General features: G+C 26.5%; 1 protein-coding gene and 1 long non-coding RNA gene across 2 annotated transcripts; one reads left to right on the forward strand and one right to left on the reverse strand.

Annotated features, from left to right (window-relative positions):
• The first annotated feature begins 5,190 nt into the window (after positions 1-5,190).
• Positions 5,191-5,658, forward strand: LOC136082746 (uncharacterized). Its single transcript, XM_065802168.1, has one exon. It carries the CDS (start codon positions 5,191-5,193, stop codon positions 5,656-5,658), a length of 468 nt encoding a protein of 155 aa, XP_065658240.1.
• Positions 5,659-12,095: 6,437 nt separating this feature from the next.
• On the reverse strand, positions 12,096-18,100 carry LOC136082175 (uncharacterized). The gene is made up of 2 exons (XR_010639468.1): positions 17,823-18,100; positions 12,096-12,643 (listed from the first exon to the last, which is right to left on the reverse strand). It is a non-coding gene; the product is annotated as an uncharacterized LOC136082175 (long non-coding RNA).
• Positions 18,101-19,132: the final 1,032 nt, after the last annotated feature.

Here is a 19,132-nt window from a genome sequence, read left to right on the forward strand (position 1 = left end):
TTGTTCCACAAAGTGAATAAACCAAAAAAACCCATCAAATTGCCTAATCTAATAATCAATAACACTAGCATTAAAAGAGAAAACTCAGTAAACTTTCTTGGCGTAATCTTAGATGAACATTTACGCTGGAGTTTACATATAAAAAGTATTGAAAATAAAATATCAAAAAATTTAGCAATGATATATAGGACTAAACCATTTTTAAACAACAATTCTTTAAAAAGTTTATATTTCTCTTTTATTCATTGTTATTTAATTTATTGCAATATTGCATGGGCAAGTACAAACCTTACAAAATAAAAAAAATTGTACTGTAAACAAAAACACGCGCGCAAAACAATTTTTGGAGCTGATACAACTGTTCCTTGTGAGCCTCTTTTGCGTATACTTGAAACAATAAATATATATAAAATCAACTTACACCAAGTTTTATATATGTAAAATCCATTTTATATATATAAAATCAACTTACACCAAGTTTTAATGTTTATGTATTAAACAAATATAGGATAATCTCCTAAAATATTTTAATCCTATTTTAACAAAATAGTTTATAAATATCCAACAAAATTTTCAAATAACAACTTTGTTGTCCCAAAATAAAATTCAAAACGAACTTCATGTTCAGTTCTTTATCGTGAACTTACTTGTGGAATATGTTTCCCAAGGTTGTAAATACACATAAAACTAGTATAGAGCAGTATAAAAATGAATCAAAACAGGCATTCTTACTTATGGATTTTAATATATCCGATTTTAAATATTTTCTTTAATTAAAACTTAAATACAAAAAATAATTAATACAAAATATATGTCACTGAGTGTATCAAGATTTTTTTTTTTCATTACCTTAATTATGGTATTACCTCTATGGCATTTGCTAATTTATTTACGTTATTTCTATGAAGTATACTAATTTATTAATGTTATTTTTACGGTGTATATTAATTTATTTACTTTTTTATTTTTAAATCTTAGTTTGATTTTTTAATTTTTAAGCAAGTGATAATATCTTATTTATTTTTTCTTATTCACTTGATCTTGGTCTTTTCTTAATTTTGATTCTTTAAATTTTTTTTAGATGACAGCAATTTGTTATCTATTTTACTTTCATATATTTTTATATATGTTATATATATTATATATTTTATATATTTTTTAATAAATAGTTAGTTAACTATAGATATTTAAATATTACGGTTTTTGTAAATAAGTGAGAATGGAGCTCGGTGATAAAGCTAAATAAGTCTACTTTTTGCCCCACCAATATTTAATTTTATTTATGTGCTTCGAAACTGTATATATTACAGAGCCGGAACCAGCTTTTTTTGGTATTTGAGATAGCTAACTTCCAGACATGGAGCAAACGCCAAACATTTATACGTTTATACTTATGTCAAATAAGGATGCTTTGCAAAAAATTGCGATGATTGGAGGCTGGGAACAAAAAAGGCCCAAATTATTTGCCCCCCTGCCCAAACGTGAGAACAATAAGTTGATGAAATATTTTTTGTACTGTTCTCAACTATACTTATATTCATCGATAAATTTTAAGTTTTATAGTATTATCTTTCAGCGTTCAAAAATAATGACCATATAAAATTTAAAACCCCCTCAAATTGAGGGGGGTTTAAACTTTATATGGTCATAATTTTTGAAAGCTAAAGTATTTTACTATGAAATTTAAAATTTATCGATAAATATTAGTCTAGTTAAAAACAGTACAGAAAATATTTCATCAACTTGTTGCTCTCACGTTTGGGACAGGGGGGGGGCACATATCTTGGACTTTTTATGTTCCCAGCCTCCAATCATCACAATTTTTTGCAAAGCATCTTTATTTGACAAAAGTATAAACATATGAATGTTTGGCGTTTGCTCCATGTCTGGAAGTTAGCTATCTCAAAGACCAAAAAAAGCTGGTTCCGGCTCTGTAATATATACAGTTTCAAAACTGAACAAGATGAGCTTGGACATTGTTTGGTTCCAGCAAGATAGTGCAACTGCGTATACATCAAGAGCATCCATGGTTTTCATGAACGAAGCCTTTCCTAGGTACGTGATCTCTTTGAGGGGCAATCTTGAGTGGCCAATAGTATGAGTTGCCTGTCATAAAAACAGAGACACAAACAAATTCATGCATTGAGTCAAGAAAATCCAGCATTCAACATCCTAAACTGGAAAAAATGTATTAAAAATACATCTGCGCCAGCCTAATAGATGAATTAGGGGTTGCGAGGCTGGTCAACAGATTGAATCTGTTTACCCCTTAAGACTTTGCCAAGGAGGCCTTCTACAAGACAGTAGCCGGATGCATTTAACACCTGCCCAAGATGAGTATTTTTATCGAGACACTATCTCAAGCCTTAACTCAACTAAGAGCCCCAAGGCTGGAGTTTTAAGTCTGAGTTGACTTTTCCTAGCCTTTGCCTCAAAAAGCGTATCCTTCAAGGCAGCAGGACACGAAGCAGATTATTCTGGGTTACATGTTACCAGTAGCAGGATAACCTGACCTGACAAGTGTGTGTATATATATATATATATATATATTCTTTAAAAGTCATATTATTTTTATACAATATGTTTATAATATGTAAGTTGATTTCAATAAAAAAACAGCGTATATCTATTTTTAAATATTTTTTGATATAATAATATATTAACGATATTTGGCTGACCTATTGTGGTCAGCGTCATCAGGTAATAAAAACGTTACAAAGTAACATAAACCAAAATGTTTAAAAAGTAGACATTAAAAATTGTCAAATATAAAAACATTATAAATAATATAATAATGACGTTCAATTTTTGTCAAAATGGGTCCCCAAGTTCTTGTTTTAACCTTATCCCCGTCATCTCGATTTAGAACACCTCGCCCAATACTTATCTCATATTGAACTCTTGCTTTTTCAATCTCCAGGGAATCTCTAATTTTTCTTATCCTGTATTCTGGGACGACTGCCAAAGTCTTAAGATTTAGTCAATCCAAGTTACCACGGCATGTTCTAGAATGTTTTGTGGCTCCTGATCTCGACCATTTTTAATTTTTACAAGCTCTTTGGTGTCCAGAACAAATAAGTAAATATTTCATAATATTTAATTATATATTTTTATTTAATAATATATATATATATATATATATATATATATATATATATATATATATATATATATATATACATATATATATAAAATAATAAGGTATACCTGTAACAACTGGTGTTAACAGTTCCGAAGTGCAATAACAGTAGATATTGCACTGTAACAGCTCAGTTTGTTTTTTGTTTATGTGTTAACAAATAGTTTCTGCAAAATTCAGATTTGTCTAGTTTATTTTTGAAGTTATTTATTGAAGCAGCTTCTACTATTTTAGATGGTAAGTTATTCCATGCATTTACAACTCCATTTTGGAAAAAGTGATATCTGAAGGTATTTCAGCAAAAAGTTTTTTTCATTTTGAATTTGTGTTATTATAAAAACGGACCTTCATTTGATGTATTTTAATAATTGTTTGTTACCCAATTTATTTTATCATAGCCCTGTTGAACTTTAAAACGTTGAATAAGGTCTCCACATAGTCTACGTTCTTCGAGTGTCGTTAGTTGCATAATATTTAACCTAATTTCATAAGATAAGTTTTTGATTGCAGGTGCTAGATTGATTGCTTATTTTTGGATCATCTCAATTTTGTCTACGTCTTGTTGTAGGAATGGAGACCATGCCAGGACCATAAACTCAACATATGGACATATGAATGTTGTAAAGAGCTTTTTTACTATGTTTACATCTAAATACTTAAATGTTCTCTTTATGATACCTAACATTCTGTTTGCTTTGTTAGTTACTGAATCAACTTGTAAGTGCAGTTTTGGATCTGATTAAATCATTATACCTAAATCATGTTCAGTTTTTTTCCCGATATACATAATTTGGCATTTTTTATAATTAAATTTTGTGAGTCAGATAGATGACTAAGACATTATATTATTATCATTTTGAGTTATTAAATCATTCGAATTTTTATGTTTATTATTTTACTAATATCAGCCTATAGTTTGATTATTAAAATTTGATATTAGTCTTTTCAAAGTCTAGATATAACATATCAACTGTGTCGCCAATTATCTAGTGCATTTGTTATGATATCAAAAGTTTCCAATTGGCTTGTTGTGCAGCTTTTATTTTTTCTAAACCCATGCTGATTTTCATTGAATAAGTTTTTTTTGTTAGATAAATTTAATAAGATCTTTTTGTAAGATAATCCATAATATATATGTATACATATATATATATATATATATATATATATATATATATATATATATATATATATATATATATATATATATATATATATATATATATATGTATACATACATTTATATATATATATATATATATATACATATATATATATATATATATATATATATATATATATATATATATATATATGTATACATACATTTATATATATATATATATATATACATATATATATATATATATATATATATATATATATATATATATATATATATATGCAATTTTGGATCTGATTAAATCATTATACCTAAATATATATATATATATATATATATATATATATATATATATATATATATATATATATATATATATATATATATATATATATATAAATATATATATATATATATATATAAATATATATATATATATATATATATATATATATATATATATATATATATATATATATATATATATATATATATATATATATATATATATATATATATATACAGGGTGCGGAAAAAGTTCCCGAACAAAAGTATAATTTAAAAAAATTATTTGTAACGGGTGATGCGGAAGTTATCGGACAAATCATAATTTTATTATTTGAGCATAATAATTAGTTTTTGTGGTTTTATGCGTAGGCATAAACGTTCTATAAAATATAAACTTTATTATTTGAAACACAATTATTTAAAATGAGGTTAAATGCAGCTGAACGAGAATCTTTTCGAAAGCGACTAAAAATGTTTTTTGTAAATAAACCTAATATTAAAAAAAAATCGTAAATCATTTTGAAAAGGAAGGATTTGGGACAGCATGCCTGGAAATTCTGGATAATACACAAACAACAAAAAGACATGCCCAGAAAGTGTTCGTTTTATAGGAAAAGAGAAATTTAAAAAAAAATTAATAATGTGGATAGCCATATCTGACCGTGGTATGTCCGAGCCATTGTTTCGCACTTCCAAGGCTGTAGTGATCAATTCATCAATCTATATTAATGAATGTTTAGAAAAATCACTTCTTCCATTTATTCACAAGTATCATGGAGACTTTAACTATTTATTTTGGCCAGATTTAGCAAGTTCTCATTATTCTAAAGATTCTCTAAATTGGATAGACCAATATGTCTATTACGTTGATAAAGAATCCAATCCCCCAAATTTGCCTCAAGCACGACCAATTAATAATTTTTGGGGACATTTGGCACAGAAGGTTTACGAGGAAGATTGGCAAGCTTCAACAGAGCAAGTTTTGATTGATCGCATTAAACTAAAACTACAAGAAATTGATTTAAACTTTTTACAGTCGCATATGAAAGGCGTCAGAGCAAAATTGAGATCAATTGCAGATGGTAGTGTTTTTTCATATAAAAAATAATATATTTTTATTAAAAGATAAATGGTTTATTTAAAAAAAATATGAAAGTAGTTTGTTTTTTTATTTATAAATAAGTTATTGACGCTTTTATTTTGTCCGATAACTTCAACATCACCCGTTATGGTGTTTTCTTTCAATATATAGTGTTTTTAGTATTCTTTAGCATTCCTTCGTATTCTTTTAGTATTATTTTGTTTTAAATTTAAGTGTAATTTGTTTCTCATCTTGTACAGGAACTTTTGCTGTTTTTGCTGTTTATATTTTTGAACGGGAACTTTTTCCGCACCCTGTATATATATACAGAGCCGGCTCGTAGCGTGTGCGAAGTGTGCGAAACACACAGGCGCAGCATTAAAAAGGCGCAAAATTAAAATTCTGCATAGAAACAAAATATATAGGCCTTTCTAGATCTACAAATAAAAATGCAAAAGGTACAAAGTCCATTTTTGTAAAAACTGAATTATGCCCCTTGTCCAATCCTAATCAGTTTATTTCAATGTTTTCTGCTAACCAATCAGACGAAAGTTTACATTTTGTGTTTACTTCTGGACAAGATGGCTAGCATTAATGCTAGCTTTACTGAAATAGGTCACTGCCTTAAACTTCTATTGTCAGTTGTGAATGATATATCTGCACCTTATTTTCTAGATTTAAAAAACATTTTCTAAAATGCTTTTATATGAAAAATACACATCTCCTTGTTAGTCTATTATTTATATAATTATTTTTACACATTTTTTGTTTTGGTTGTTTTTTGTGCATAATTATTTTTTGTTCGTAATAGTAGATCTAGGTAGTAAAATTGCATGCAACTAGAACTGCTTATTTTGATGCAGTAGTGCCAGATTATGATGCATTGCATGAGTTGTTTTTTGCATACTTTTGATAGTTCAAATAAATTAAATTTAAAAAAATGGTTGTTATTGTTTTATTTTAAAAATAAGAAGGTATTTTAAAGGCATAAAATATTAAAGAATTTGCATTAAACCAAATGAAAAACAAATAAAAAACCCTAGCAAAAAGTTCTAAGTCTGTTATATATATATATATTTATATATATATATATATATATATATATATATATATATATATATATATACATATATATATACATATATATATATATATATACATATATATATATATATATATATATATATATATATATATATATATATATATATATATATATATATATATATATATATATATATATATATATATATATATATATATATATATATATATGTATATAAATTTAATATATGAAGATTACTAAATACGAATTCTCTCAATACTAATTTTTTTTAATTTTATCAAAGAAATTATCGCTAGATTATTGATACTAGCATATTCAGCTTTGATTACAAATTATTAATTAAATTAAATTACAAACAAACGGTAACGTCACTTTTTAATGGCTTCTTTAAAGTTCGCTTTAATTGGGCTTCTTTAATATTACGTAGGTATAAAAAATATGGCGTCCAGAATTGCGTTTTTACATATTGACCATCATCTAAATTCATACCTCTATTTTTAGGTCCACATTTATTGAACTGAATTTCGATTGCCTCTCGAACTTTTCTTTCAAATTTTATGGGTTCTACTTTTAACGTCTTTACTTGATTCCATTTTATACTTCATGAACATTTAATTCTATAATGCCCAATTGCAGATTGTTCTAATTTTTCTTCAAAAAGAAGAAAAATTAGAACAATCTTTAAATTCTTGAAAAAAAATTAGAACAACCTGCAATTGGGCATTGCTAGATGAATTAGGAAGATGCTAGTATTAATAATCTAGATAAAATAAAAAAAAATTAGTATTGAGGGAATTCGTATTTATTGATGTTCATATATTAAATTTATTCAACTCTCATACAAGATGTTGTCATTTAAAACATATATTTATATATATATATATATATAAATATATATATATATATATATATATATATATATATATATATATATATATATATATATATATATATATATATATATATATATATATATATATATATATATATATATATATATATATTATATAATACATATCTGTACTGTCCTGAAATAAAATGGATCAAAAAAAAAAATTGTCTGGTCGCCAAAATAAATTAAAAAGAGAAAAAAAACTATCAGAAGCATTTTAAAAAGCAGAAAACTCTTCATAATTTTCTTCAAACAGCTGCAGAGACTGAAATTGAATATGAGAAACCAAATGAAAACAAGAAAGAAAGTTCAAGTGAAAAACAAAGTGAAGGATAAATTAACATAATTGGAATTGAAAATATTAATGGAGAATATTGTGAAACTAATGCACTCGCGGATTTGAATTTGGCAATCGAACCTTCAAACAATAACATGAATTTGGCTGTTGATGTGATCAAAAATAACTATGACGGTTTAGCAAATTGGCCAGAAAATTTGTCCACAATATTAATTCAAGACATAGTTACAAAAGAACCTACAAAATTTTCCGTTACTGCTTACCCAAAAGATGATCAAAACCGATCATTTATTTATGTACATTTTTATCACCAAGCTCCTAATGAAGTATTAATCAACAGATCTTGGCTTGTTTATTAACTTAAATCAGACAAAGTATTTTGTTTTTGTTGTAAATTGTTTAGTAACGTTACTTCTTGTCTAGTAAAAACTGGAACAAATAACTGGAGACACATGACACTAATTTGAGAAAGACATGAAAACAGTGCAGTGCGCTACGATTCATTTAGGAAACAGATAGATTTAAAGAAAGTACATCTCAAACTATTGATTGTCTTACTGAAAAAATGTACCATACTGAAGTACAACATTGAAACTCTGTTATTAAGAGAACCATCAATATAATTTTGATGATGGCTTCTGAAAATATGGCATTCCGTGGATCATCAGACCACCTTTCTTCAAAAAATAATGGAAATTTCCTAAAAATTGTAGAACTACTTTCAAAGTTTGATCCAGTGATGGAAAAACATTTAAACAGAGCAGTTGAGAACCCTAATCGAACACATTGTTTGGGAAAAAATATTCAAAAAGAATTAACTCAAAAAATTAGCAAAGCAACAAAAGATAAAACTTTAATTATGATAAAAAAGGCTAAGTATTTTTCCATTAATTTAGATTGTACACCAGCTAATAGTCATCAAGAGCAAATGTCTATTATTAGACGTTACGTTAACATTGTAAACAATTGGATAACCAGGTTATCAGTGTCACAGTTCAAGAAAGTTTTATGGGATTCATAAATGTATTAGATACTATTGGATTAGGACTTACTGAAGAAATTTTGAATTCATTGGAATCAAATAATCTATCTGTCATTGATATTCGTGGACAAGGATATGATAATGGATCCAATATGAAAGGTAAAAAAATTGGTGTACAGAAGCGTATAGTTGATATAAATTCACGAGCCTTTTATATTCCTTGAGTCTGTCACTCCTTGAATTTGGTTGTTGCGGATGCAGTCAAAGGGTGTTTTGAAATTATGAAGTATTTTTCACAAATTCAAGCTATGTATAATTTTTTCTCTGCGACTACAAAGCGTTGGCAAATTTTTGAATCAAAATGTTGCAATTTAACAGTAAAGTCATTAAGTACTACCAGATGGGAAAGTCATGTAAATGCTGTTTGTGCTCTAAAGTTGGGATTTAAAGAAATTTATTGTGCATTCAAAGAAGCTGTTAACATTGTTAAAAGATTCTATGATTATATAAACTGCTGAATCACTTGCATCAAGATTAGACAGTTTTGAATTCAAATGTGGTGTTGTGGTTTGGCACGATGTATTAACTGAAATTAAGTGTACTAGCAAACAATTACAATCTCAAACTGTAGACGTAAAGACTGCTGCAATACCATTAAAAAAAACTATCGATTTTTTTGTTACTAAATACACTGAAGGTTCTTACAAAATATATATTTCAAAAGCCAAAATTCTAGCTAATGATGCATGTTTGACTGATGAATTCAGTTCTATTTCGCGTGAAAGAGCAAGAAAAAGAAAATGATTTTTTGATGATGAACTTTTTGAAGAAGATGGTGATATACAATGAAACCAAAATTCGAAAAGCAGTTTTTTGATGTTTTTTTAAAAATAGCTAAAGAATCGATAAATGAACAATTCGAAAGCTTTTCAAGTACAATAGAACCGTTCAAGTTTTTGTATAATATCAAAGATATTGATAAAATAGGAGAAGCAGAAATAATTAATAGATGCAGATTACTGGAAAAAGTATTGACTCATGGTGAATCAAAAGATATGTATTCAGAGGATTTGTTTCTGTAACTTAATATGTTATCACGGAAATTAGATAGGAAAAAATCACCGGAATCTGGCTTAAATGGGTCTATGATAGTCAGCTTGAAGAACTGTTTCCTCATGTTTGCATTTCCCAACGAATACTATTAACACTACCGGTAACAGTGAGTACAGGAGAACGTAGTTTTTCCAAATTAAAATTAATAAAAAACTATTTACGACCAACAATGGGCCAGGAACTTTTATACGGTTTATCAATAATTTCCATTGAAAACAAAATTGCTGAATCTGTGGATATTGATATTTTAAGATTAACTTTTGCAAAATCTTAAGTTAGACGTGCTCCGTTTTCTAACTAAAAATATGTTTACAATCAATAAAATTGTCAAGAAAGTTATTTTATTTGTAGTATGTATTGTTTTATGACGTAAAAAAAAAGCACTTTTCGCGAGCAAGCTAGTGATCGCGAGCTCGCTTGAAGTTTAAATCTAAAAGGCGCCAAATTTATTCTTGCACACATGAAAAATGTTTCACGAGCCGGCTCTGTATATATATATAAAAATTACGAGTGAGCTAATACTTTCTGGAAGCACTATATATATATATATATATATATATATATATATATATATATATATATATATATATATATATATATATATATATATATATATATATATATATATATATATATATATATATATATATATATATATATATATATATATATATATATATATATATATAGTGCTTCCAGAAAGTATTAGCGCACTCGTTATTTTTTTATTATAGACAACTTCAAATCAATATAAATTGTAAAGTAATTTCAATTTTGAACTACTTTTTTTTTAAAATGAAAGGTAAAACCCATTAAGTTTAATTATAATGTCAAATAATGTTTAACTGCTTGTTTTTTTTTATGAGTTAATTAGAAGTTTAACGACTACTCGGAAAAAGGTCTGAAAATAAGCGCGCAAAAGTGTTAGCGCACTCATTTAAAATGTTTTAGCACACTCATTTAATTCCTCTGAGAAAAACTTTTTTGGTTAATTTTTGTTAAAAACTCTCTGCTGATTAATAATAGTCAATAAAAAATATAAGAAGAATGTATTGAAGTGGTGGAAATAACATTTGAAATACAGTTAGTTAAAACTTTAAAACTGCAACAACAAAAATCAACATTGATATAGAGAGATATTAGAAGATTACTTAAAGCCATCAAGGCTGACTTCACCTGACAATTTCAACAAGATAACGCTCCTTGCCACACAGCACGCTCAATAAAGCAATACATGGAGGAAAAATGGTTGAATCTAATGCCTCAGCCCGCTCGCTCACCTGATTTAGATGCTATTGAGAGTCTTTGGAGTTGGATGGACTGCAAATTACAAAAAAGCAAGCCCACTAACTTGGTGCAGCTCAAAACGCAAATGCAAGAGTTGTGGAATACGGTGCCACAAGAATTAATCAGAAAACATATAGATTCTATGCCGTGTAGAGTCTTGGCATACCTTAAAAACAAAGGTGGTCACATAAAATATTAAACTTTCTTAGAATCTTTGAAAAACTGTAAGTGCGCTATTACTTTTGCACACTTTTTTAATAGTATTTTTATTACTTTTACTGTATCTAATTAAATTCAAGATAATAATAAAGATATATCTTTTATATATTTGACAATTAGTATTTCTGCTTTATTTTATGAATAAGTCCAAAAAAAATTATCAATCAGCCTTTTATTGTTTTCGAATTACAATCATTTGAAGTTCACTTATGTAAAAAAAATATGAGTGCGCTAATACTTTCTGGATTACTGTATATATATATATATATATATATATATATATATATATATATATATATATATATATATATATATATATATATATATATATATATATATATATATATATATATATATGCAGTAATAACAATAAAAATTACTGGAAAAACTGAAACATTCAAAAATATATAATAGTCTTAGTATTAATTAAACTGTAGCTGGGATAACAAGTTAACAACAAGTGAGTTAGAAACTTACTTTGACAACTTTTGATAATACACTGCAGTTAAACTTATATAAAACAAAATATAAATTTTAATAATATAATGCAAAATCTGAAAACTTTAAACAAAAAATAGTTTTTAAGTTATTTTTTTAATACTAGAAATTTGTCTAATTTGTTCTTAAAACTGTTTACATTTGTTGACTTGACAACTTCCAATGCCAATGTGTTTCATAAATTTGCTGTTCTGTTTATGATAAATTCATGTCTAGATATAAAGTTAGTTCATTCTTTGCTGTATTTCTTATTAGGTATATTCTTATAACTCTACGATATTATGAGAATGTTGGTTTGTTTCAAGATTTTCAATTCAATTGAAATAGTTTATTTTTTCAATCGAATTGAAGATCTTGAATGTGTAACAAATTTTTTCATTTTTAATCTGTAACATATTATTCTTTGATTTATAATGGGGAACTTCATTACTTCCTTTCGACGCTTAAAGACTCATGATGTATATAAAAGTTTTCTTTCCAGTTTTAACAAACTATTTAACTTCATATGCAAAGTTCATTTTTTTTCTAAACAGTAACAAATTGTCTTCTTACTAGACAGTTTTATTATAATAATTTGATTAGATTATACTTTTTTGCATAGACAGCACTTTCCAAAGTTCAAAGCTTCTCCCAATGCTTGCACTTCGTGGCAATTCTCTAAACATAAATAAACAAAAAAAAGCATATTTTTTAATACTTTATTGAAGTTTGTTGCTAAACTAATTACTCTATATTAACTGTCAATAAAATAAATATGCTTAGCAAACATTTCAGCTTATTTAAGAAAAACATGGTTTTCCTTAAATAAGTAAGATAAAGTACTTGAGGTTTGTCAAAGTGATGGATCAACCATACTATTGAAATAGCCATATTTCAAAGATCACTTAATATTAAAGTAAATAAAACTTTAAAATTAAAAAAACTAAAAGGAAAACTTTAAATTCTTTCATCTCAAATTTTTCTGTTAAAAATTAGGCAAATATAGTAAATGTCTTAGTATTTGTTAACTAAAACAGATTTGAAAAAACACAGATTAATTAGTCTTTAACCTGTGTTAACTAACACAGAATAAAGAAACAAATAAAAAAAATTAACAACAAAAATTTTACTACTTAAACAATTTTAACAAATTTTTATCATTTTATATTTAACATTAGTGACAGATTTTCCTTTTATTGTGCAGGTTCCACTAAACTTACTTGTTGCAGATTGACTCTCTTATTTTAGCCATACCTATACAAAATATATTGCTACACTATTTTTTTAATTTTACATGTTTTCAATTTTTAAAACGTTAACACGTTCGCTGCCGAGCTATTTCTTTGTCGAGCCGTAATGTCTGCAATAACTAATTTTTGCCGAGGCTGTTTTGCGTCGTTTCATTCCCTTTGCCAAGGCTAGATATCAACATTTCAATAAACAAAATATTTTTAATCAAATATAATTGTATAGTATTGTTTATACTAAATACGACTGACAAAAAAATAAGCACTACGAGTATACTCGTACTTTGGCAATGGAGAAGAAACTTTTTTCTTATATAAGTAAAACTCATTGCGGTGACTAGTAATATAGCTTATTTGATGATATCGAAGATTCGGATTCATTTTTCGCTTATACTACTACGTCTTCGAGATTGAATGAATCAGAATCAGGTTCTGAAGATAATAACAGTGAAGAAGGTAATGATGATCAGTTAGCAGACGTTCATCTAGCAGCCAAAAAGAGCTAGAACAACGGGTGGTCTTACTTATTGACAAAATCAAAACGAAGCTCAACAAGTAGATCCTGTAAAAAATATTATGCCTGAATAAACAGCTTTTGATATAAATCTATATAAAAATTCGAACCAATGGAAAGATGAGCGAATATTGTAAAACAAATTCAATTTACTGCCTATCCTGGTTTGAAGATAAACATAGAGAGCAAGAAACCATTGGATTTCTTCAGACTATTTGTTACAAAAGAGCTTATAAATACTATGGTAGTTAATACTAATCGCTATGCAACACAAGAAATAAATAAGCAGCATTCGCTCAGAAGAAGCTCACGTTTTAAAGATTGGAAACCAATAAAATCAGAAAGTATGCGGCAGTTCCTTTGAGCTCTTCTTCATATAGTATATGTCAAAATGCCATCTTTAAAACACTACTGGTCTAAGAACAGTCTCCATAGATTTTCCTTTTTCTCTAGAATAATTCCTCAAAATAAATCCCAACTAATGTTACGGTTTTAGCATTTTATTAACAATGAAGATTCGGGAAGTGGACGCTTGTGTAAAATTATTGGACTTCTCAATCACTTAAATAATACCATGGATAACATCTACTGTCCTAATAAAAATATATCAATTGATTAATCAATGATGCTTCGGAAGGGACGTCTTGTATTCAGGCAGTATGTGACACAAGTATGGCATCAAGTTCTATGAAATTTGCGAATTAGATGATATTTTACTAAAAGTAAAAATCTTCTCTGGCGAGGTAACTCTCAATAAACATTTGTTGAGTCAAACGAGAGCTATTGGTTTAGACTTAAAGGAAGAATTTCTGGAAAAGGGCTATCATCTTTACACCGACAACTTTTACAAATCCTTTGAATTAACAAACCACGTAATCAATCAAAAAACACACATTTGTTGTACTTTAAGAACTGACCGAAAGTCAAATCCAAAAGAGTGTACAAAAGCAAAACCAAAACAGGGAGATGTTATAAGCAGAAGCAGAGGTTGTAGCGGTTGCTAAATGGAAAGACAAAAGAGACGTGCAAAGGATTAGCAACATACATTCGTTGCAAATGATTGAAGTGATAAAAAGGAGAGGAGAGAAGAAAATGAAACCCAACATTATTATATATTATAATCAATGTATGTCAGGAGTAGATAGGGCTGATCAATATCATATCATAATTCATTTTATAATTCCTAAGAAAGACAATTAAATGGCATAAAAATATATATCACTTCATCTCTTTGATATTTTTTTGTTTAATTCTTATTATCTAAGCAGCAAATATGGAGTAGATAAAACAATTTCCAAACCTTGTCGAGTCTGCTCTAAAATAAAACGTAAAGAAATACGATATGAATGTGCTGTTTGTGAAAATAGACCTCCGTTATGCATTGGCAAATGTTTCATAATGTATCATTCAAAAGAATAGGTTTACACTTAAAAAACATCAATTTTTATTTTTAGCTGTTTAAGGCTATTTTTGTCTTTATCCGCATATAAATTAGATTGCCGGGATTTTTAAAAAAAAACTTAAACGTAATCTTTTCTGAAAATCAACTGTGAAGTTAAGAAAAAAAAATCGAACAGACAAAGCCAATTATGAACAAACATTATTTAAAATAAGTTAGTATAACTACGAGTTTACGTAAACTATATAAAAAATACGAGTATACTTGTAGTTGGCAAACTTATGACGCCGGCTTACTACGAGTATTCTCTTATTGGCAAATATCAAACTCCCTCTAACTACGAGTATACTCGTAGTTGGCAAATAAATGACACTAACTTACTCCAAGTATACTCGTAGTTGGCAGCGAACAGGTTAAAACATTTTCAAAATTCAAAACATTAATTTAGAAAATGCGGGGGTTGATTACCGGTTTTTCATTACTTTCATTATTTTTTTTATTCAGTTTCTCTTAAAAGGTTTTTCAACATTTCGGGGTTTTGACTTTTTAGAATTCGGCTAAAATTAGTTTTATCTGTACATTTGACATAGATAACTTTGAAACATTTACATATTTTTGATTAAATTACTACTTTGTTGATATATATTATTTTTAATTTAAACTTTTTTTTATTTCAAATACTTATTTTTTCACAAAACTTGTAAATATTGAAAGTTTAGATTATAAATAATAATGGCAGGACTGATCATATGATATTGTGATCATATGATCTTATCATGAAGCCTTTTAATGTGTATATTGCAAACGAAATGAAATTATTACACAGTATAGTCTATATACTGTATAAAATATATAAAAACAGAAAAGTTTTCGTTATTAAAAATAGATAAATATTTTTGCTGTTGAGAAAAAATTTTATTTTAATTTTTCTTTGAGGCATATATGAGCACATAATATTAAAAAAAAATTGGGTAAATCTGTTTTATTCCAGTTAGAAGGATTCGCGGTAACCCAGCTAACACACATATTGGTAAAACGTTAGAACAATGTTAGTCGCTATAGTGATATGTCCGAGGCCTATATTTATTTATAGGTCCTATATATATATAGAGCCTACATATAGGTTCACTAAAACTCCGCTATAGAATGTCTGCTGGGAACGTCGCGAGTACAAAATTATATAACTTTTATATAGTCTGAAATAAAATTATATATTTTGCTCATATATATATATATATATATATATATATATATATATATATATATATATATATATATATATATATATATATATATATATATATGTATATAAAAACAACTTGCACAGTTACATTGGATCAGCTTATGTTTTTACATAAGCTGAACCAATGTAACTGTGCAATTTGGTTTTAATTGCGTCTACATTTATCTTTTCTTTGATATCTTTGCTAAACACATGACATTGGGTCAACGTTGGATTTGCATCAGAAAAAACAACTGACGTTTGCGTTAGCTTTACATACGTTGGCCCAATGTATTTGTGTTAGCGGGTAAGAAGTACAAACACATTATATTTAGTTTGGAAAAATAGTTTCTTAAGATTATTATTTAATACAATAAACATGTTTGTTTTTATATTGCATATCTCAAAAATTATTAAATTCATTAAAAGATGTTTTATTTTGCATGTTTTTCTCATCATCAAAATAAAATATTAAACACATTTAGTTCTAAAATATCCTTTCATTGCATTTAAACATAAATATATACACGACATTCAGTTCTTAAACATTTAAAGCTCTTATTTCTTTAATTAAGTAACTGTATTTTCACATTTTTATTGATTCGCCATTTTTTATATACTTTTTAAATGATTCTAGCAACAACATCTTAAAAAAAAGACAGATTTCAGACGCACAAAAAACTGCATAAATTATTTAATAGCCTCTTAGGGAAGAACCATAATAATATGAAAATCTTAAAAATGAATAGATTGGGAAACCCCTAGAGTTTTAAATTAAAGATTTTATCACTTCTAAGAATTTTTTCACTTTCTAAGAAAACTTCAAATTAAGCCGTTTTTTGAGATTTAATTAATAATAAAATGAATAATTTTTTTTTTAATAAAAATAAAGAGTTATCTAAACATATTTTTGAAGTAAGAATAAAAAATGAACAAATTTTTTTTACAAATCTTCAAAAGATATTCAGAGTTTTTTTTTTAATGTTTTTAAATGTTTTAAATTATTCACGGCAAATACTTAAAGGCACTGATAGAGAATTTGAAAAAAAGTTATTAATAACTGTATTGATGAAAATAAAAGCTCAGAAAAGAAAAAAAGCCCAGGTGATACGAGTTTTTACGAAAGAAATACCAAAGAAAATAAGAATTTTGACTCATACCTCAGATAAATCGAGATAATTTTTGAGGATAAAACTAAAAAAGTAGTTAGTGTAAATAATTGATATCATTAAGCAATTAATTGATATCATTAAGCAATTAATTTATATTATTGAGCAATTAATTGATATCATTGAGCAATTAATTGATATCATTAAGCAATTAATTGATATCACTTTTAAAACATGACTTTTATTATTACTAATTACAAAACAATTGTTCGTTTTTAAAATTATATTTTAATATTTTTATATACTAATGTTTTTATATAAAAAAACAGATTAAAACAGATTAAAACAAACTCAACTAAACCTTACTACTTGGTTCCGATAGTAAATTAAAAAAATATTCTTTAAACCGCTGCTCTTATATAAACTCTGATAAATAAATAGGTATTATTTCACAAATTGTGAGCCCAACCATAGCTTCGACTTTAACACGGCTTTCTTGCCAGTTTTCCTAAACACTGTTTGTTGTCACGTTTGTATTAAGATTAACAAATTTTTGTATTAAGATTAACAAATTTTTGTTTGAGCGTGGTAAAACAAAACACGTTGAAAATCTTTCACAGCTAAATCTCTATATACAGCTCACGTATCCCTCCATGTGGAGGGATTTGCATATAGAGGTTTAGCAGTGAAATGTATATATGTATATAGAGATTTAGCATATCCATTCAAAAACAAACCCATTGCGTAATATTAGATAGAAGGGTTTCTCATTGCTATGTGCTGAAGGAATAAGTAATTCTTTTTTAATTGGTAAGTCAAATGTACCAAATATCCATTTGATTAGTTTTTTTTTATATGTCCTTTTTAAATAAGTTACTCGTCATTTTCTACCATTAAGTTATTAAAATTTATAAATCAAAAATATAAAATTATAAGTATTAAGTTAAAATATAAGTATAAAATAATAATAAGTATAAAATTATAAGTATTAAAAATTATAAGAAATGCGCAATCCGTATAATCAATTTTGCAAATCGCTTTTCACATTCGAAGCATTATTTTATTGAAATGAGAATTCTGGATATACGAGTTAAATGTTTTTTTTACTTAAAAATATAAAAATATGTTTGTGTCTGTTAATTCAAGTAGATACTGTTTAACTATATTTTTAAAACAATTTATTGAAGTTATACTTTTCAAATTTTCATCAAGAACTATGTTCCACATATGAGGTCCTCTATATGAAATTGAGTAATCAGATGTTTTAAAAGTTGATTTAGGTAAATTGAAGTTATGATAGAGCACCTCGTATTTATGATTAATTTTTAGAAATTGGATATTTAAAGATTTTGGAAGCATGTCATTTTAAAATTTAAACATGAACAACGAACGTAAAAAATTTATCTCAATTTTTTTTGTTTTAATTTAATTAAACAAAAATAATTGTTATAATAAATATATAAATAAATAAAATCACAACAAAGTAATAAACTTTTTTCCTTTTATTTATTTTATTTATTTATTTAATTTATTTATTTTATTTTATTTTATTAATATATAAAGTGTCTTATTTTAGAAAGTAGAGATCCTTTTGAACTCTTTCAAAAAAAGTTTCGAACAGTTTTATCTTTAATAATTAGAAAAAATTGTTCTACTGATTTGGTCCACGATATCGA

The sequence above is a fragment of the Hydra vulgaris genome, chromosome 07 (assembly GCF_038396675.1).
Source record: "Hydra vulgaris chromosome 07, alternate assembly HydraT2T_AEP".
NCBI classification, from domain to species: Eukaryota; Metazoa; Cnidaria; class Hydrozoa; order Anthoathecata; family Hydridae; genus Hydra; species Hydra vulgaris.